The following is a 21657-nucleotide window of genomic DNA, read 5'->3' as shown; positions in this document are numbered from 1 at the left end:
AGAAAATAGTGTTATACATTTAATTATAATGAAATACATTGAATAAAGAAATAAAAATGATTCATATAAAACATATATAAGACTAAATATTTAAAAATAATGATAAATGAAATAACAAAAGACAAATGTTGATAAATTATAAGATAAATGTAATCAATAAATAATAATGAATAATAAAAAATAAAAATATGAGTAATCAATCAAATAAAAATAAATTCTATTAAAGTACATAAAAAACAAAAACAAACCTTGATTCATATTGAACACGATTGTAGCTTTTGTGTTTAGTAGCAACAAATAAAAACAGCCAAAAACAACAAGAGCCTTGAGATTCCCATCATCAAAAACGTGTACATCGGCTCTGAAAAGGTTGAGAAATATTCCAACACGGGTTCTCTCTCTACACACAATTTTCTGTTCATCAATTTCTGCAGTCTTTAATCTCCTGCGTGGTAGAATCATCTGAACCACAATTGAGCGCAATGTTTCCTGGAAGGAGACGTTCCCGGGGGTGCTGACTAATTCCTGGATTCCTGCAGACATGCCAGAGCTGGGGCAGATTCTCAGAAATTCGGTTAGTCATACATTCGCGTGGTCGTATTCCTTCACTCGAGGCTGCGAATCCTTAGAATGATCTGCTTTCGTTACACGACCTTAATTCATTCCGAGGATTGTCATGTGAAAATTGCCGTATGGCTGGAGATAGAAACCTTTGGTAATAAACTAATGTATTCTTTATAATAAGTACCATTCGTTTTGTAATATGCATGAATTCATTTGGTTTGAGGTGACTAGAGCTGGTAAAGTGGAGCAGCGGGTGGATGCAGAGGGACATGGAGAGAACGACAACGGATACAAATGAAAAATATAAGTCTTCCACTTGCGAGGATTGTCATGCCCTTTGAAGAGTTAATTGAAGACTTTTATATCGATGATTGCCCCTGTTAAGTTTAAAGTGTAGCAAAAACGCAAAATTAGGAGAGAATACATTTATTAAAAGTACAACAAACCTAATAATACCAAATGTCAATTGGGTAAAGCATTATTCCTTTGCAAGAGCAGCAATGTGTGTGTATTTTTTGTATTTCTTAATAATTAGTTTTACCTGGTTATATCAGTATCAGAAATTATTTTCCCCCCATTTTATTAACACTCCACTTATTGAAACATGAATATTTTGTTTGTTTGTACATGATTCAAATTACATCTTTTCTTCCGGCGCCGTCACGAATGGCAGCCACTCCAGCAGCTCCCGTGTTATTTTCGATTGTTCTCGATTGTTCTCAGCTCAGGGATGCTGCTGGAAATGTGAATTTCCCTTCGGGGATGAACAAAGTATCTATCTATCTATCTATCTAATCTCAAGCTTCGTTTTCATGCATAGCATGTTTTTACTTCCCCTTTTAGAATCACTGCAAGCTTTGTAAATGGTCTGCATTTATATAGCGTTTTTCAAGTCAATGAAGACCTCCCGAAGCGCTTTTCAGTGTGCTTCCCACTTACCCATTCACACACCAATAGGGAATCAGCCATGCAAGGCCCCTACTACTGCTTATTGGGGGCATTAGGAATTCAGTGTCTTGCCCAAGGAAACTTCAACATTTAACACGGAGGAGCAGGAACCTGGGACCTTTTGATCCCAAGACGAGCGCTCTACCTCCTGAGCTAATGCCGCCCTTTTGGGAAATAAAGCTGATAGAGGACCACAAATACAGTTTTCATAATAGGCTCTCAAAAACTCGAGATTCTGAACCGCACAAAGAGAAAGGCATTGTGGGAAGGGAGTTCAGCCAATAAGAAAAAATGTCGCAAACCAATTGCAGACCAGCATTTTATACAAGGTCAACAGGCATGTCATACGCACAGACACCGTAACGTTTTAATCTTATATATTTTTGGACACACAAGATAATTGGTTGATGTCGTATCACAGGGAAAATGCCGAAAAATATTTGAATCCCCATCGCAACGTGAAAACCTCGCAAGGCGGGGTCACTGTAACCTGGGGTCTACTCAGCGATATTTGATGTGAGACAGCAAGCACAACAGCAACCCTTAAAAATAAAATTTATTTAGTAATAGATTAAAAATATTTAAATGAAGAACTAAGAACAATTGGTGATACAGGTGAGTATTAGAAACAAAAACTTGTGTTTATCAACTGATCAGGAGAACCGGAAATGGAAACTTTGTAAATAGGGTTGGAAATATGACATGTTTTTTGATCTTTGGAATTATTACTCATGGAGTATAGGAATACTGAAAATTTGTATTTACTCAAAGGGTATGTTTTGGATTATATGACGCTCGTAAAGGTCCATTCGTAGACAGTTCTGATGAGTTAGGTACAAATGCTATCAATCCTCCATTTGCGCTTCCAGGATGCGTGTTTTCTCGGGGCAGGCTTCTGTCGCGGGAGTGGACAGGTGTTCCAGCTCGTATCCGCCGTCCCTGCTCGCCGGTCGGACTTCGTTGGACGTCTTTTTGTGCTCCCGAATCTGCTGCAGCTGGTGTTCGGCGTAGTGGGGCTTGTCGGTGAGGGGTCCCCGGGGCACTTCCAAACCCAGGATGTCGGATACCATGTAGGGGCGCAACCAGCCCACCAATGGGGTGCTGCCTGGCGTGTAGTGGCTCTGACGGTGGTAGAACAGGAGGCCGTCCACCTGGAGGGTAAGAAGATGGTCGGTTCTGGTGTAGGACTGAAGAAGCGGACAGACAGGTCTCTACAGTGGCTTGTGAAACTATTTGGCCCCCTTGAACTTTGTGACCTTTTGCCACATTTCAGACTTCAAACAAAGATATAAAACTGTAACTTCTTGTGAAGCATCAACAATAAGTGGGACACAATCATGAAGTGGAACACGCTTTATTGGGTATTTTAAACTTTTTAACCAATAAAAAACGAAAAAGTGGGTGTGTAAAGTGTTTCAGCACCACCTTTTGCTGCGATTACTGCTGCAAGTCGCTCTATCAGCTTTGCACATCGAGAAACTGATATTTTGGCCCATTCCTCCTTGCAAAACAGCTCGAGCTCAGTGAGGTTGGATGGAAAGAGTTTGTGAGCGTCAGTTTTCAGTTCTTTCCATAGATTTTCAATTGGATTTAGGTCTGGACTTTGACCTGGCCATTCTAACACCTTGATATGTTTTTTTGGTGAACCGTTCCATTGTAGCTTTTGCTTTGTTTTGGATCATGGTCTTGTTGGAAGACAAATCTCCGTCTTAGTCTCAGGTCTTTTGCGGACTTCATCAGGTTTTCTTCTAGAATGGTCCTGTGTTTGGCTCCATCCACCTTCCCATCAATTTTAACCATTTAAGCTGCCCCTGCTGAAGAAAGCACGATGCTGCCACCACCATGTTTGACTGTAAGGATGGAGTGTTGAGGGTGATGAACTTTGCTGCTTTCACGCCAAACATAACGTCTCGCATTTTTGCCAAAAAGTTTGATTTTGGTCTCATCTGACCAGAGCACCTTCTTCCACATGTTTGGTGTGTTTCCCAGGTGGCTTGTGGCAAACGTTAAACAACACTTTTTATGGATATCTTTAAGAAATGGCTTCCTTCTCGCCACTCTTCCTTAAAGGCCAGATTTGTGCAGTATACGACTGATTGTTGTCCTATGGACAGATTCTCCCACCTCAGCTGTAGACCTCTGCAGTTCATCCAGAGTGATCATGGGCCTCTTGGCTGCATCTCTGATCAGTTTTCTCCTTGCATGAGCTGAAAGTTTACGGGACGGCCCGATACTAGATTTGCAGTGATCTGATACTCCTTCCATTTCAATATTATTGCTTGCACAGTACTCCTTGGGATGTTTAAAGCTTGGGAAAGTCTAAAATAACCAATTAAGTGTGTTCCACTTCATTATTGTGTCCCACTTATAGTTGATTCTTCACAAGAAATTACAGTTTTATATCTTTATGTTTGAAGTCTGAAATGTGGTAAAAGGTCACAAAGTTCAAGGGGGCCAAATAGTTTCGCAAGCTCGACTTGAAAAGATTCGATACAACCTTTTGGGTTGCTTTAATACAAAACCACATGTTTTTGGTTTCAGAAGGACAAACTGACCCAGCTTTTTAAGTTGTTTTGAACAACCAAATTTTTGCAGATTATATACTATATATCGGGGTGGTATAAGGATGACAATTTTTAAAAAATCCCAAACGTAAAGACATTTTTGTTGGGGGCAAAGTTGACGTAACCCAATTGGAAAAAAAAATAATCACATATTTTTGGGATGTTTTAGGGTGAGCCATTTGCATGTTGACCAAAATGACACACTTTCGTCAAGCAACACGACAGGACACACAGAGACAGACAACTCACTCGCTCATTCACACCTAGGGACAATTTGGACCGGCCAATTATCCTGACATGCATGTTTTTGGAATGTGGGAGGGAACCGGAGTGCCAGGAGGAAACCCACACAAGCACAGGGAGAACATGCAAACTCCGCACAGGAGGATTCGATCACATGAAGTCAGAACCTTTCTGCGGACCCGCTAACCACTGTGCTGCCCTTCTTTTTGGACATTACCCAAATTTTGAGCTTTATAAAAATCATTAAATTGGGGAGGTTTTAGAATGATAGTTTTATTGGGTGGTTTCAAAGTTACCCGGTTCTTTTGTGTCGTTTTAGCCGACATGACTTTTTAAAAAAAAAATTCATATTGAAAAAAAAAAAAAAAAAAAAAAAGACAATAAATCCACACAAAAAATTGGAAAAATTTGGAAAGTTTTACAAAGACAATTTTTTGTGTGTTCATTACTAAATGACTCAATGTTTTTTATTTTATATACAAATATATATCATTTATTTAAGGTCAACAAAAACATAGTGCTAGAAAACATCAAAAAATTATTTACTCGGAAAGAGGGAAGTTATAACTTAAGGGGCTGTAGTAAATTCAAAATCCCAAAGGTGAGAACCACCAGGAAAAGTATGTGTGTGTCTGTGTGCAGAGTCAAACTTTGGAACAATTTACAAGACGAGATCAAGTCCAAATATTCACGTGTTCAAATTTAAATTAAAAAAAAAAAGCATTACTGGCAGAATACAAATACGAAGAAAATGGGGTATGAGTGATACGAGAGATTGGAAATACTGCGTACAACTATAGTTAACCTTGTTGTTATTGTTACTATTATATCAAAACTGTTATTATTGCTATTGTTGTTATTATTATTGGTGTCACAATGATATTTAGTGACTAGTAGCATTATAATGTTAATAGCTGGGTACTACGATGATTAGTGTATAACATATCTGACTATTGTTATTATTATAATTATTGCTATCTGACCTATGTAATATGTATATCCGTGAGATTTTGTTATATTTAGATACAAAAGAGGAGCTATATGTAAAATTTAATTAATAGGGGAGATGAAGATGTAGAGAAAATAAGTGTCTGCTTCTGACTACCCCTTTTCGAACATGTTAGGTTAACATTATTTTTGTTGTTGAGTCATTGTTTTTGTTCTGTTTTTATTTTCTAATGTTCAAAATAAAGTTTTCATTCATACATTCATCTTAACACTTTGAGATGTTTTAGGGAGACAATTTTGTGCGTTCCAAACAAAAGGACCCAGTTTTTGGGAAACATTTTGAACAAAACGAACTAATCTTTAATGAAAACAGTACAAATAAAATTGGGGCGGTTTTATGTGACATTTTTTTAAATTTTACAAACAAAATACCCCTGTTTTTGAGAGTTGTTTTAAACAACCTAGGTAATTTGGGAAGGTTTTAAAAAAAAAAAACAGCATCACCGTTTTGTGTGCTTCATTAGGTGATGATGGGTCTGGGGAGGAAACTGCCTCTGAGCCGGTTAGTCTCCCTTTTGAGAGGACCTATTTGTCAGCCAGTCCGCAGCAGAGGGTCATCAGCACAGCCCAGAAAATATTTGGCTTTTCTCTGCCCAGTTTGTGGGACATTACCAGCTTGCGCTACGACAGCAAAGCTGACAACATTATAAAGGACTTCTCTCAGCATCTTGATTTTTCTACCAAGTAGGGTAAGGTACTCGTTCTTTACTTAAGTAAAAGCACAAATACTTGTAAAAGTCTAGTAAGTATTAAAGTTTCTCTCACGCTGAAGCTGTAGTCGGCTGCCAGGGCTACGTGGATGGCCGCCGCCGTGCAGTCGCTGCTCTGGAGGCACACGAAGCGGAACTGTCCAAGTGAAGAAAAGGTTTTCAAGGTTGACGTTTTTCATGTAGTAAAGAAAATGTCACTCACAGGGTTACGTTTGGCAATTTCTGCCAGGCCTTCAGTCTCCTGCACTTTGGACTGGAGCCAGTAGAAACGGAAATCAGTCTGGAAAAGAGCAACAAAGAAAAGTAAGTGGGCAAAATCTGAGGTTTTCGGAAAGTCTTCGTCAGTCTCACCGGGCAGTCATAAACCGGGTGACCTCTCCAACACATGACGTCCAGGATGTAGAAAGTCCGGTCCAGCTCGCTGTAAATGCAGTCCAGGATGGTGTAATCTAAAACGTCATGAGAGGCAGGTCAGAGTTTGTTTTTTTCTTTGAAGCATTTGTGGATCCGACTACCTTTTCCCCTGGCTGAATTGTGGCGGTTTCCACCCGGCAGCAGGGAGGGAAAACGGTTGACGCAGTAGCCACTTTTGGTGTACGCTGCGGTGGAACCCTAAACGCAACATTAGACACAACCAATGAATGTTGCAGGCCTCCTCCATATATATGATCTCATTAACACGATTTTAAGTTTAGAAATTATAACGATATTACGCGAGTTGAAAAAAAACTGACATATTAGGCCAACGTCTTAGCATCACGAACGCCTGACTGATCATTTTGCAAAAGTTAGCTTGTTAAGCTTTAAGCCCTTAAAACACGCTTAGCTTCCACAACTGTGCACTCAAAATGAGGGGTCACCAAGTCCCCTGGTTTAAGCATCTTCCACTTTTTTTCCACTGTTTTCATCTCTAACCACTTGTGCTAAGCACTTGGCTGGAGTTTATCGCCTGTCACTAACTACTATTGTTAATGTTAGCGGTTCTGTCTAAAGAAAGCTTTAAACTGTAAATGTATTTTTCTAATTTTGACTGCAATCAGGATTCAAGGCTAACCACTCTACTGAGACAGCCCTGATTAAGGTAAACAATGATCTTCTACTGGCAATGGACTCCGGCGCTTCATCACTCTTGCTGCTGCTGCTGCTGCTGGACCTTAGTGCTGCCTTTGACACTGTGGACCACAATATCTTACTAGAACGGTTGGAAAAATGTATTGTCTCTCAGGAACCGTCCTCTTATGGTTCGGATCCTACCTCTCAGATAGAACGTGCTTTGTTAAATATGGTGAAATGAAATCTGAGCCCTTTAGTGTTACCTGTGGTGTTCCACAGGTTTCAATACTTGGCCCCCTTCTTTTCAGCATTTACATGCTCCCATTAGGTGATATTATTTGCAAGTATCATATCAGTTTTCATTGCTACGCAGATGACACTCAACTCTATCTTCCGATGGAGGAATCTGCCACACTAAACTGTGGAAATTTGGAGGCCTGCCTCACTGAGATAAAACAATGGATGTCACTCAACTTCTTGCGCCTTAACTTTGAGAAGACCGAAATGTTAGTTATTGGTCCATCTAAATGCTGTGACTTTTCCCTTAAAAACAGCTCTGAACATTGACAAATGTAATAAATACCACCCAGAGTGACTCAGTCAAAAATGTAGGTGTCATATTTGACCCCAATCTGTCCCTGAAAACGCTGGTCTACTAGTGATCCCAAGAGCCAAGAAGAGATCGGCAGGCTAAAGAGCATTCTCAATTTGAGTCCCGGTGCTGTGGAATGCTCTTCTCCCTGAGATTCGATCTGCAAACTCAGTGGAAATGTTTAAATCTAAGCTTAAAACACACTTCTATTCTATAGCATATGAATAACCTATATTTTATGTTGACAATATCTGTGTATTATTTGCCCTCATGTAGGTTTTAGATCAGGGGATGGTGTCATAATTGTCTGCAGTTTGCAAGTTTTTGATCTGTGAAGCCCTTTGAGACTCTTTGTGATTAAAGGCTATACAAATAAACATGACTTGACTGTTAATTTCCTACCTTAGAGGCAATGATGAGGGACCTTTTCCCCACTGGGCAGACCACCATCAGCCAATCAGAGTCGAGCTCTGCTGGGACATCCACCAACCACTCAGACAGCATGAGCTGTGGGGGAACATTGGTAAGTTGCTTATTCGGTGAAAGCGTTGTTACTCATAAGCTAACATTACCATAAGTTGTTTTCTTTTAATTATTATTATCCATGGCCTTTCTTCTAAAGAATTGGTGTCCAAACTATGGCCCGGCGGACCATTAACGGCTCAGGGTATTTACTACAAAAATGATCAGGAAACATTTCAACCGCAGTTTGACCCAGAGTAAATTTCTACAACTCAAACTTACTTTTTGTTTTCAATTTTGTCTGTTAGTCTGTTTTTACTGACCTGGTTGGCGTAATGCTTGGGCAGCTTTCTCCTCTCGATTTCCATTTGCTCTTCATCATCTTCCCCCTCATGCTGTTGTTTGCCCTTTCCCTCTTCTTCGTCTTCTTGCTTATCCATGTCCTGCTCTCCATCACTGTCCATCCCTGTCCAGTCGCCGTCAGCCAGGCGCCGTACATGATCGATGTAGTTTAATCTTTTACTAAGATGGAAAAAAAGTTAAGATGAGGACCGTGTCTGTTATTTCTTGTTAGACAGACTCGTGTGCAGCTCAGATAAAACGCATAGTGCCGCACATTTTCTGCAGCTCAAGGAAGCGCCTGCGTCGCTCGTTCTGCTCCAGCACGCTGAACTTCTTCTTGTACTGGGCCAGCCGAGGGTGGGGGGCAGATGTACTGTTGGGTTCCTTGGACACAGCAAAGCTGGCCGAGAGGGCGAGAGTCAGGTCATCCATAGCGGACTCTGGAGGTGGGCTAAAAACAAAATATGGATGATTTCATTTATCTATCTATCTACCTTGGTCATATCCCTCAAGAGGGGTGACCGACAGCAAGACACACACATACAATAACAAAGAAAATAAAAGGGAAATAAATAGCATAAAAAAAACACAAACATTTTTGGACCATGGCCAACCCAATTGCCCAAACACCCAAACAAGTTAGGCACCTCGGCACCCAAGTTGGTCATGCTTTCATCCCTCCAGATGATTACCTATTGTGTTGTTTCTGAGAACACTTGATGAACATGTTTTTAGTTAGCTCGTAGCTAACTACGTAGTGCTCAGCTCTCACTGAGGGTCACATGACTTTTTAATCGCCAATCATATTTAATTGAAAGCGAAAATGGATGAAGATGCAACTACAAACCAATCCATGTATTTGACAAGTTAAAAGTGCTGTCTGGAATTTGAAAATGGTGTACTAGTGAAGCCATCTTCTGGCTCAAGTCATCATTGCAGCCTTTTTCTGCCAGTCCAGAGGCACTGTCCCCGATGTCCACGCGATGTTGCAAAGGCATGCCAACCATAACACGCCCGGATCTCATCAGCCCAATGGGCCTTGCCAATGAGGAACTTTTTGAACCACCTCAGTGACTTCAAACCCAGAGAGCCCACCTCAGGGTCCCCTGGCTCTGCTTCCTCAGAGTTGGTGGGATTGAGGAGGTCTTCGAGGTACTCTGGCCACCGATTCACAACGTCCCTGGGTTGAGGTCAGCAGTGCCCCATCGCCACTAGTCACAGTGTCGATGGCACACCACCCTAAGACGGCAAATGGTGGACCAGAATTTTCTAAAAGCCCTTCGGAAATCGCCTTCCATGGCCTCGCCAAACTCCTCCCATGCAGAGTTTTTGCCTCGGCAACCGCCGAAGCTGCATTCCTGTTGGCCAGCTGATACCTGCCGGCTGCTTCCAGAGTCCCAGAAGCCAGGAGAGCCCGATAAGACTCCTTCAGCTTGACAGCATCCCACCGTTCTTCATTTTTCGAACACCATTCTAAACTTACCGGTCAAACTACGTTCCTACCCTCACCTATGATCATGAGGGTTATGACCGAAAGAACACAATCCCGTATTCAAGTGGCCGAAATGAGTTTCCCCCGCAGGGTGTCTGGGTTCTCCATTAGAGATAAGATGAGAAGCTCAGTCATCCGGGATGGACTCTATGTAGAGCCACTGCTACTCCGCATTGAGAGGAGCCAGTTAAGGTGGCTCGGGCTTCTGATAAGGATGCCTCCCTCTGCAGGTGTTCTGGGCATGTCCCACCGGCGGGAGGCCCTGGGGGCGACCCAGGACACGCTGGAGAGACTATGTCTCTAGGCTGGCCTGGGAACGCCTCGAGATCCCGTCGGATGAGCTGGAGGTGGTGGCTGGGGATAGGGATGTCTGAGCTTCCCTTTTAAGACAGCTGGCCCCCGCGACCCGACCCCGGATAAGCGGAAGACAATGGATGGATGGCATTCTGAACTTACAAAGTATGCGGATTGATTTTTAGTTGCATCTACTTCAATTTTCACTTGTAATCCAATATGGCTGGAACTTTAAAAAAAAATTCTCCTGATCTATAAGACTGAATGTAGTGCCCATATCACCCTAATGGTTAAGGGATCCAAACAACCAAGCACCTGTCATTAGAGAACATTTTAAATGTTAATACTGCTAGGTTAAGAAAGGGATCGTGAGAGAATATACATTTGTTTTGATTTGCTTTAAAATAAACTCCAGAACAACGTATCTTGCACATTCACTTCAAGCATCCTGACCATAATGTTGATTGTTGACATCTCAGACAGTATTTAACATAAATCTACTTATGATGGACAACTCAAACTAAAATCGTCATACCAGCATCAATTTGAAAGTAGTATCACACGGACACAACGAACAGATTCAAACGAGATGACATTTTTAAACATTCAAAAAAGACATATTTTTTTCAGGATTCGCAAATTAGCTCACCGGTTTATGTTAGCAACGAGGCGAAGCTAGCATTCCTTCGCGCCAACCGGTAGCCTACCACAGTGACGATATACGATGTAAATATTTAGATTTCCTAAAGGTCATTGCTAAAAAGTGGAATTTATCCAACAGTAGAACAGCGACAGTAAAAAAAGAAGATGAAATTGATTAGTTTACCTAGGACATTGAGAACCACGGCGAAGACGGTGACGTCTTCCTCTCTCTGGTGTTTAGCGGCGGTTATCATCCATTACTTTACATGATCGCCATCTGTCGGCTATTTTGATGATGTTTTTGAAGGAAATAAATTGTTCAAAACAGGGGTGTCAAACTCATTTTAACTCGGGGGCCACGCGATAGAATAAACATTTTGTCAGGGACCGGGCTAGTAGATTAGATAGAAGGAAAGAACAAGAGTGAGAGAAAGAAATACGATAAAGAGAGGGTAAGAAAAGTAGAGCGGGTGGGACAAAGAAAGATAGAAAGGGAGAAAGAGAGAGAAGGAGAGAGAGAAATAAAAGAGATAAAAAGAGGTATAGTGAGAGGGGAGAAAGAAAGAGAGAGAAAGAATTACATCCAAAGAGAAATGGAAAGAGAGAAGGCGAGAAAAGAGAAGGAGAAGAAAGAGAAAGAGAGTAGGGCAAAAAGAGAGAATGGGAGAGAGAGAGCAAGAGGGAGAGAGAGAGAGAGAGAGAGAAAGAGAGAGAGAGAGAAAGGAGAGAGGGAAGGGGAAAAGGATGAGAGGGCAAAATAAGGTAAAAAGAGAAAGAGATAAAAAGACAAATAGGAACAAAGAGAAAGGGAGAGATCAAGAGTGAGAAAAGAGAGAGAGAGAGAGACGAGTGCAGTTTTTGTGAGAGGGACCCTGCTTTGGCAACATCAAGTGGACATATCTCAACCTGCAGCTCGTTTTTCTCTTGTGCTTCTCCAAGCATTGTCCCGCGGGCTGGATTCAATCCCATAGCGGCCTGATCGGCCCGCGGGCCGCCTGTTTGAGGCCCCTGGTTTGAAAACAAAAGCAGACAGAACAAACTACAAATGAAATACAAAAACACCTTACGAAATCTTGATCATTATAATAATAATTTAGAACTGGAGAATATATCTTTTCAACAAGTCCATTTGAACATTATGCAACGTTTCAAACTTTAATGATTATTTTGGTATATTTTTGCTCCTTCATTTTATAGATCTATTTTAAGTATTTAATTTATGTTTTGCCGTTTATCAATTATACATTTTACTCTAATTGTTTTATTTTAGATGCATGATCACATTCAATGTTATTTAATTTCGCTTGTTTCAGTATTTTCAATTAGCGTATAATGAACGTGTTTACGGTTTTAAATCGATTTTTGGACGTTTTTAATCAGTGTACAACTCACAGAATAATGTTTTTAGCATTTTCTTACAGGTTTCTTTCTTTAGGTGCCATTTTCTAAATTTATTTTGCATTTTTATCATTATAAAAGATTGCTTAGTTTCATATGTATTACTTTTGATAGATTTGACACTTGTTTGCTTGTTCTGTAATTTATTTGGAAGTTTTGATATATTTATTTTGATCTGCGTGTTTTAAATGTTGTTTTTAATTTATGGTTCAAATCTTAACCACCATAGACACCATCTTTAAAATAAATATTTGTTGTTGCGATGACACAATACATCCATGTAGAGGGCGCCCTCGAGCCGAAACCTTCCCCCACTTCTCCCACGGAGAGGCGCCTTGAAAGAGAGAACAGGCAGTCTCGCCTTCTCCAATTGTCTCAGTCCAACGTCATGGAAAGAGTTACTTTGTATCGGGACTGCGAGGAAATCGAGACACGCAAACAATACCGGCTCGCGATTATCCGCAGAAGGCTTTTGTGATTCCAGCGAAGATGCGCAGGAACCTGCAGACGGAGCAAGTTTGCGTGTGAGGAGAAACAAACCATGCAACAATGTCCGCGGATATTTTCGCAAACTACCAAAGTGGATGTCTCTTTTGGATTTATTCACAGCCGGGACCGGTATTGGGATCTGTAATGTGACTAAAGAAGTACTGTTTCTCTTGTTGTGGATTCTTTAAAAACCTTGTTGCTGAAACTGGTTGCTGAAACCGGTTTTGAAACTGATTCATCAGAGGGAAGTTGAATTCTGGAGGTGAACCTGAAGTTTCGGGGAAAAGTGCTCCAATGGGTTAGTAGAGTGTATGGTAAACAGATTTTGACTGGCCGGTGCTGTTGCACACCTGATCCATGTCATGTGAGATGAGTTGAAATATTCATCAAAGTGTCCTAGATTCCTTCTGTTAAAGCTGAGTGTAGACTAATATAATTGTGTAACCAGATACCGTAAAAATGTCGGTGAAAGCCAAAGCTCTCTATACGTTCCAAAGCGAAAACGAAGAGGAAATCAGCATCCAGGAGAACGAGGAACTGATAATCTTTGACGAGAACTCCGTGGATGGGTGGTTCCAGGGGGAGAACAGCAGGGGTCAACGGGGTCTTTTCCCCGCCTCCTACGTGGAGGTCATCCGGACGCGTTCCAACTCCGACCACACTGACTGTTCCATCAGCCCGGCGGGTTCTTTGGGGAACGACTCCTATTACCTGCCCTCGGCCTCCACCATCAACTCGCAACCTACTTACTACGACATCGACGATGACGACGACTGGGACGATTGGGACGACCGCTCCACCGTGGTGGGGGAGGTGGTGGTCGGCGGAAGCCCCAATGGTCACCCTCCTCGGAGCCTGCCGCCCGGCAACCCCAACGTCCACTACCGTACAAAGCCGCCGATGGAGAGGCAAGACAGCATGACCGGCAACAGGAAAGGTAGCATGGTGGGCCGTAATCTAAATCGTTTTTCCAGTTTTGTCCGTTCCGGTGTGGAGGCATTTGTACTGGGTGATGTGCCCATGATGGCCAAGATCGCTGAATCCTACACCATCGAGATGAACCCTCTCGGTCCTAGATGGAAAGAGAACCCGCAACCTTTTTCTTGTTCCATCGAAGACCCCACCAAGCAGACCAAGTTCAAAGGCATCAAGACGTATATATCCTACCGCGTGACGCCGAGCCACACCGGCCGACCCGTGTACCGGCGCTACAAGCACTTCGACTGGCTTTACAACCGCCTGTTGCACAAGTTCACCGTCATCTCGGTGCCCCACTTGCCGGAGAAGCAGGCCACGGGGCGCTTCGAGGAGGACTTCATCGAGAAGCGCAAGCGGCGGTTGATCCTGTGGATGAACCACATGACCAGCCACCCCGTGCTCTCTCAGTACGAAGGCTTCGAGCACTTCCTGATGTGCGGCGACGACAAGCAGTGGAAGCTGGGCAAGCGGCGGGCCGAGAAGGACGAGATGGTGGGGGGGCACTTTATGCTGACCCTGCAGATCCCCAACGAGCATCAGGACCTCCAAGATGTGGAGGAAAGGGTAGATACCTTTAAGAATTTCGCCAAGAAGATGGACGACAGCGTCCTGCAGCTCACCCACGTGGCCTCGGAGCTGGTTCGCAAGCACCTAGGGGGTTTTAGGAAAGAGTTCCAGCGACTGGGCAACTCTTTCCAATCCATCAGCCAGTCGTTCACCCTGGACCCTCCGCATTCATCCGATGCCCTCAACAACGCCATATCTCACACTGGCCGCACCTACGAGAACATCGGCGAGCTGTTTGCCGAGCAACCCAAGTACGACCTTTTCCACATGCTGGATACTCTGTCGCTGTACCAAGGCCTGCTTGCTAACTTCCCGGACATTATTCATCTTCAAAAAGGTAGGAACGGTTTAAGAGTACTCATTCTGTCCTTTAAAATAAAATAGAATGGTCTTCGTGGTCATTGATAACCACCTAGTGTAAATTGTTGACGACAAGCTTAGACGTGGCTGGCAATATTCTCCAGACTGGGCAGAGAGCAGCCGATGATTTTCTGGGCTGTGTTGCTGACTTTGTTAGGTTTTCCTGTCTTTTGCTACACTTTGATATCATATACCAGTTGGTTCTCCGCAGCGGCTTTGTAGAAGGACACCTGCAGTAGGAGTATGAGTCACTTCGAAATATTGACGAACAGTAATATTTTGTATGGTCCTCTACTAGTCTAGTTTAGTCTACTAAGTCTGTTTTCCTCCATCTCTTTGATTGATTAAAATAAAGGGGTTCAGTTCTTAGCTCAAAGCAATCTTGCGGGTGGTTTTGTGATCATCTAGTGTACCGGCAAACAGGAAAGGGTTTGAAAAGTCTTGACTTGGCTCTCTAAAGGATGCAACTCTTGGATGCAAGTATGGACTTGCAGAACCATTTAATCTAAGTTTTTGTTAAAATACGAGATAGTTGCTATGGGAAGGGTAAGTGTAAGCTGAACCAGGAAACCACCCGAGGTTTGTATGGTTCTTGTAAATGTCTGAACATGTCTCTGTTGTTGGATGCGTAGGTTAGGGTTAGGGTTTTGAGAAAGGAAGAACGTTTTTCAAAAACTGAAATGGCTTTACTTATCGATAAATATGTTTTCCAAAAAGGGAGTAATTTAAATGTTTATGAGAGAGAGAGAGAGAGAGAGAGAGAGAGAGAGACAAAAGAGATAAAAAGTTATATCGTGAGAGAGGGAAAGAAAGAGAGAGAAAGAATGACCTCCAAAGAGAAATGGAAAGAGAGAAGGGTAGAAAAGAGAGAAGAGAGGGACAAAAGAGAGAGAAGAGAGAAAAAAGAGAGAGGAAAGGAAAAAAGGGAGAGGGAGAACAAAATAAGGTAAAAAGACAAAGAGAGAAAGGGACAAAGAGGAACATAGAGAAAAAGAGAGAGAAAGCGAAAGATATATACATTATAAATATATAATATATATAATGTGTGTGTGTGTGTAACGGTATATATATATACATATATATATATATATATGGAGAGAGAGAGAAACAGAAGAGATAAAAAGTGATTTAGTGATATAGGGGTAAAGAAAGAGAGAGAAAGAATGACATCCAAAGAGAAATGGAAAGAGAGAAGAAGAGAGAAGAGAAGAGAGAGGAAAGGAAAAAAGGAAGAGAGAGCAAAATAAGGTAAAAAGACAAAGAGAGAAAGGGACAAAGAGGAACAAAGAGAAAGCGAGAGAGAGAGAGAGAGAGAGAGAGAATGGGAGCGAGAGAGAGAGAGAGAGAGAGAGAGATCATTTATGTGCCTAGAAATCACACCAGGACAATCTGATTCAAATTATTCATCATACGAAAAATTAAACCCGACATGCCGTCAAGATCTTGAACCGATTAGAAAAACCATAAGGGTGTACATTTTTTTCTGAAATATGTTTTGCATACCATAAGCAGCTGTTTACATCCCAAAGTACTTTTCCAGCGGCTATATAGTTGACTTTGAAAGACCAGATTGTTCAGTAGTGGTTGACGTCGAGCATGTCATCAACTATGGAGCCTTCCGAGCGACATGTGACTTTAAGTGGACACCAAATTAGATAACAGGCAAGAATATAATAATATAAGTACAAATCGATCTGCTAACTAAGACTAGATAGTAGATACAAGGAAAAGTTGAGGCTAATAAAAACATGGGCCAGTATTGATGAAGAACCACAAAATTGACATCAGACTACTGTCAGGACCAGAACAGAGACAGGACCCACTTGCGTTGCGTCTCTCACAAGTTTTATTGAAAGAAAGAGAAGGGGTTGCCCACACGATCTGGTGATCGCTGGGCACGGGAAGCAGGTCACTCTGAACGCGGAAGTGGGACTTCCGTGGCGAGCAATAGCGGTGTCGGGAACGGAAAAACGGGTTAGTAGCCGGGACAGGAGAGCAAAAACGTGGTCGTAGCGAATCGTAAGCCAGGAAAGGAGATTAGACGTGGTCGAGGACAAAAAAGGTCGAAAGCCAGGACGGGAGAGTAGACGTGATCAGGATCAAAAACGGGTCGAAGCCGGGGGAAAGACAGGAACAAAAAACAGGTTGGAGTCAGGGTCAAGAAAAGGCTTGCCTAGTGTTAACTGAGGTTTGCAGACGGACTGACAACAGGTGACAGAAAGGAGCGGGTTTAACTAAGGACATGGAGCCAATCAGCGTCCGAGGCAGTTGGCGCCAAAGGCGCGGGCACAGGTGCATCACATTGGTAATCGTGACAACTATGGGGTATTACCTGCAATTCCATCCCTGAACATAGTGAACAATTTACCTGTCCAAGAATCAAACAATCTCAGTCAAATTTACTCCTCTAACTCAATAACTAACAAACTAGTTATATGTTTTTAGGATTTCAGAAGTAAAATTCGAATTGTCTTTACTGTCATTGATAACAACGTAGTGAACATTGTTTTCAAAGGGATTAGACGTGATATTCAAGGATAAACATGGAAGACTTAAAACGGGAAAAATAAGATTGAAGAAGAATGTTAGGATACACAGGCAAAAATATTTCTGTTGTAGTGCTTGGAGACTAGCTTAAGTTGTAGGTTTTCTAGCATAGATGTCATGATTACCGATGTGAATCACCTGTGCCTGCTCATTTGGCGCCAACTGATTGGCTCCCTGTCCCTATTTAAACCCAGTCCTGTCACTCTCCTTCTGTCAGTCCGTCTGCGAACCTCTGTTGATACAAGGCAAGCCTTTTTTTGTCCCTGATTCCTGCCTGTCCCGTTTTTGCTCCCGTTTGTGTCCGGCTATGACCTGTTTGGATCCTGACCACGTCTGCTCCCCCGTCCCGGCTTACGAACCATTTTTGATCCCGACTACGTCTACTCTGCCATCCGGGCTTACGACTCGTTTCCGACCCTGACCACATTTTTGCTCTCTCTGTCCCGGCTACCGACCTGTTTTACCGTCCCTGACACCGCCATTGCTCGCTACGGAAGAACCACTTCCGTGTTGGGATCACAATCCGAGTGCGAGAGCGACTTGCTTCCCGCATCCAGCGAACACCCTATCGTGGTCGCAGCCTTTTCTCTTTTTTCAATACATTTGTGGTAAACGTTATGCAATTGCGTCCTGATTCTGTTCTGGTCGTGACAATAGAAGCTTGTCGAGGGTGTTAGGGTTTATGTCTGTATGTCAATAAATTTACAATATATAAGATGTTCTTCAAAACCAGAATTCTTGAGGAAAACTACCTGTCAAGAGCAGATTTAGCCCATATTCCAATGTCTAAAATACCTTTAAGGTGCATACGCAAAACTACATATACGAACAATAAATTTGTTTAATGTACAGTTGAATACGACATGCTAATGAATGCAAATTAACTATTTAAAATAGAAAATAAGGTTCAGTGAACCTCTTCCTCTTTGAAAAGGTCCAAATTGAAAGTGGTTTGAACAAATTTATTGACACTAAAAACAGAAAACAATCATGACAATCTCAACAGCAATTAAGCACATTCACAATATTATATTCCAATATTACGTTTTTAACAGCAAACACAAAGTGAGGTTTGAACAAACCTTCTCGAAAATCAAACATATTCACAATTTCATTATATAACATCTTTGTTAGTGTCAATAGATCCGTCCAGGCCAAAGTCGATTGTCCTCGGTCTGAACAAATCCACCGACACCAACAGCAGCAAAACACAGCCATCAAGCATATTCACAATTTTTTTATATTTGACAATATGACGTGACGATATGACGTTTTAACATTTTTTCCTGACATTTTCAACATCAATTAAACAATTTCAGAGTTATTTTCTTTTAACAGTAGTTAACCAGCGTGTAAAAGGCAATACTATTGTGCAAGGGCATAGCTCTGCCATCCCACCCTCCCAAGCAGCATTCTTCCAGTCCTCTGTGTGGGTCCTTTCCCTTCTGCGTGGGTCCTCTCCCTTCTGGGTTCCAAAACCCAGGCCGTTGCTGCCGGGACTCCCACAGTGTAGCTCCGGCTCCCCCCTCCGGGTGGGTGCAGACGAGTCTTCTTTATGGCTGCGTCCTAGGCCCGCCGCTCGCAGATTGTATGGTATCTGCAGCCATTTGGAGCACAGCCACGGGGGGGATCTGCCTGCACCTCCCTACCAGCAGGTTTCTGGAGGTCCAGATGGCGTCCTTGATGGCGGCGAGAGTGAGCCAGTCCCTGGCAAAGTCGTTCCGATGCCCCCTCGACCGACTCACCCCGTAAAGCACGTACTGTGCATCAGGGACCTCTCCTGCTGGCAAGTCCGGGAACTTTCCTAGTTGTTCGGCCATTGTCCACAAGACCTGGGCAGCGCTGCACTCACAAAAAAGGTGCCTCACCGACTCCTGGGCGCCACAGCCAGGTCGAGGGCACGTCGAAGTCGCTGACATTCCTCGGTGGTGCATTACAGCTCTGACTGGGAGAACTTCATGAGCCACCATCCATGACAAGTCTCGTAGTCTGTTTGGGAGGGCAGGATGATTGACGTTGCTCCAAACCGTTGGGGATTCGCCAAACGCAAGCCCCCGCACAGGGCTTACTGTAGCTCGCTCTTGCACAATAGCAATAAGGGCCCTGTGGTTTTGTAAAGTGTGACATTCTTGTGTTTCCAAATCAAACTTTTTCAAAAAATCCCGAATAAAGAGATGTGTTGGTGGCAATTTAAACGAAACTGGAATCAAACGATTGTCTGGTACAAGCTTTAGCTTCCGCAAATATGAGCCCATCCAAAAACGGGTCATTGCTTGACTTTTCGGGTTGTTGGGTGGGCCCACAGCGTTTTGGAAGTGGAGAGAGACATATTTGCTTCCCAGGAAAAGCTGGAGGTCAGGCACTCCTTTCCCCCCTTTTTCCTTTTTCTTTTTCATTGTATCTCTTTTTATCCTTTCCCACTTTGAGCCCCAGACAAAGCGAAAGATGGCTCGGTCCAGTTGTAACAGCACGTTTCTTTTAGGCACAAAAATTGATTGACAAAAGCATTGGGAGGATGATCGCTTTGATGATTAGGACCTTCCCCTCTATTGTCAGTTTTCTTAGTGACCAAAAAACAAGTTTTTGCTTAACTTTCCTTGTCACGTCATCCCAGTTGGTCTCGCCTCCTCCATCCGCATTGAATTTTATCCCTAGGATTTTCTGGTCTGTCTTTAACACCGTCAGCGGGAGTCCTGCCTTTTCTGTCTCTTTCCACATTCCATAAAACTTCACTTGTGATTTTTCTCTATTTAGCCTTGACCCAGACGCCCTCCCAAACAGGTCAGTCAAGTCAAGGGCTCTTTCAACAGATGCGCGGTCAGTACACAAAATATTAAAATCATCCATGTACAAAACACACTTGGTAATTTGTCCCCCACTTCCTGGGATATTGATGCCTTCGACAAATCTATCTTTTCTTAACATTTGTGCCAAAGGTTCAATGCAAAGAACATAGAGAAGGGGAGACATAGGGCAACCTTGACGTACACCGCAGTTGATCTCGATTGCTTCCGATAAATTCCCGTTAATCATGAATTTGCTGTAGATGTCTCGGTATAGCAGTCCTACCCAATTGATGTATTTTTGGGGAAAACCACATTTTTGCAATACCCTGAAGAGGTATTGGTGCGAGACTCGATCTAAGGCTTTTTCAAAGTCTAGGTTTAGGACCGCTAGTCGCATGTTTCTGTCTCTTGCATAACAAATGGTGTCACGGATCAGCATGAGACTGTCGCTGATCTTCCTTCCCACAATGGCACAGGTTTGGTCTGGATCGACCAAGTCTCCCAAGACAACAGACATTCGTGTTGCTAGAAGCTTGCTGAAAATTTTACAGTCCACGTTTAAAAGCGTTATGGGTCGCCAGTTTTTTAAGTCAATTTTGTCTCCTTTTTTGTGCAATAGAGTAACTATCCCGATTCTGAAACTGTCTGGCATATGGTCTCGACTGGAAAATTCGTTAAAAACAGTTAACAGATCTGGTGCTAAAATATCCCAAAAAGTCCGGTAAAATTCGAGGTTGAGTCCGTCCTCCCCGGGTGATTTGCCTTTTTTCATAGTCTTTATGCAATCATTCAGTTGGTCTTGGGTAAAGTCCGATGTTAAAAAGGGGTCTTGACGCACTGATCTTGAAATATGATCTAATACATGCCCCATTTCATTCTCATATGTTTCTTTCTTTTCAAATAATTTTTTGTAGTAGTCTTCGACCAATCTGGTTATTTCACTACTTTCCTTTGTTATTTGCCCGTTTTCGTTTTGAAGTTTAAAAATCCCCTCATTTTTGCCCATAATTTTTTTTAAAAAGTAGCGTGTACATTTTTCCCCTTCTTCTATTTCTCTTTCTCTGCTTCTTATTATGATGCCTTTGCTCTTTATTTCCGCCAAAGCGTTTAGTTCTTGTTTGGTCTCTTTGATTTCATCATTAAAGTCCATCCCCTTTTCTGTTAGGATGAAATAGCGTTGGAGTCTTCTTTGTAGTCCCGACATGCGTTTCATCTCTTTGAGTTTCTTGTTTTTCCCTGCATTTTTAAAAAAGGTCTGTGTTCGTTTCTTTGTCATTTCCCACCATTGTGCTCGTGAATCATACGAGTCTTGAAGGGTCTGCCAGTCTTTGTACAGCTCCCTGTATTGTGCGGCTAGAGCCTCATCCTCCAGCAGGGAGCAGTTTAACTTCCACAAACCCTTCCCAACAGTCATACCTGAAGGAAATGAGAAAGAGCAGGACAGTAGCAAGTGATCCGAAAAAAAAACTGGAATTAATCTTGCATCACTCTGTGCTAAACCCCTCGTAAATATGTAGTCTATTCGAGAGGCTCTGGCATTGTCACTACTGAACCAGGTGAAGCCCTCCTCTCCTGGATGTATGGATTTGAAACAGTCCACCAGTTTAAATGTCCGGCA

General features: G+C 42.6%; 2 protein-coding genes across 2 annotated transcripts in view; one reads left to right on the top strand and one right to left on the bottom strand.

The window, feature by feature from the left end:
* Positions 1 to 2051: 2051 nt before the first annotated feature.
* snupn (snurportin 1) lies at positions 2052 to 11198 on the bottom strand. The gene is made up of 9 exons (XM_088340690.1): positions 11099 to 11198; positions 8761 to 8937; positions 8468 to 8666; positions 8085 to 8189; positions 6553 to 6649; positions 6389 to 6486; positions 6240 to 6317; positions 6093 to 6173; positions 2052 to 2663 (listed from the first exon to the last, which is right to left on the bottom strand). The coding sequence occupies exons 2-9, from the start codon at positions 8916 to 8918 to the stop codon at positions 2358 to 2360; spliced, it is 1122 nt and encodes a 373-aa protein (XP_088196816.1). The 5' UTR covers positions 8919 to 8937; positions 11099 to 11198; the 3' UTR covers positions 2052 to 2357.
* Positions 11199 to 12441: 1243 nt separating this feature from the next.
* snx33 (sorting nexin 33) overlaps positions 12442 to 21657 on the top strand; it is a 28751-nt gene continuing 19535 nt past the window's right edge. Inside the window, exon 1 of the mRNA XM_088340689.1 lies at positions 12442 to 14683. Coding sequence (XP_088196815.1) covers positions 13261 to 14683 — 1423 coding nt within the window. The 5' untranslated portion in view covers positions 12442 to 13260. The remainder of the gene's footprint in view (positions 14684 to 21657) is intronic.

The sequence above is a fragment of the Urocampus carinirostris genome, chromosome 7, assembly GCF_059441175.1.
Source record: "Urocampus carinirostris isolate Australia breed hairy pipefish chromosome 7, RoL_Ucar_1.0, whole genome shotgun sequence".
In the NCBI taxonomy this organism is placed as follows: Eukaryota; Metazoa; Chordata; class Actinopteri; order Syngnathiformes; family Syngnathidae; genus Urocampus; species Urocampus carinirostris.
The sequence above is the reverse complement of the archived record's forward strand: the minus strand, read 5'-3'. Positions and strand labels throughout refer to the sequence as shown.

Coding starts and splice junctions, on each gene's coding strand:
- snupn (XM_088340690.1), bottom strand. CDS start 8,918: ATGGATGACCTGACTCTCGCCCTCTCGGCCAGCTTTGCTGTGTCCAAG. Junction 6,650..8,084: donor CCCTCATCATTGCCTCTAAG/GTAGGAAATTAA, acceptor TGTTGCGTTTAG/GGTTCCACCGCAGCGTACAC. Junction 2,664..6,092: donor CAGCCGACTACAGCTTCAGC/GTGAGAGAAACT, acceptor CTTACCCTCCAG/GTGGACGGCCTCCTGTTCTA.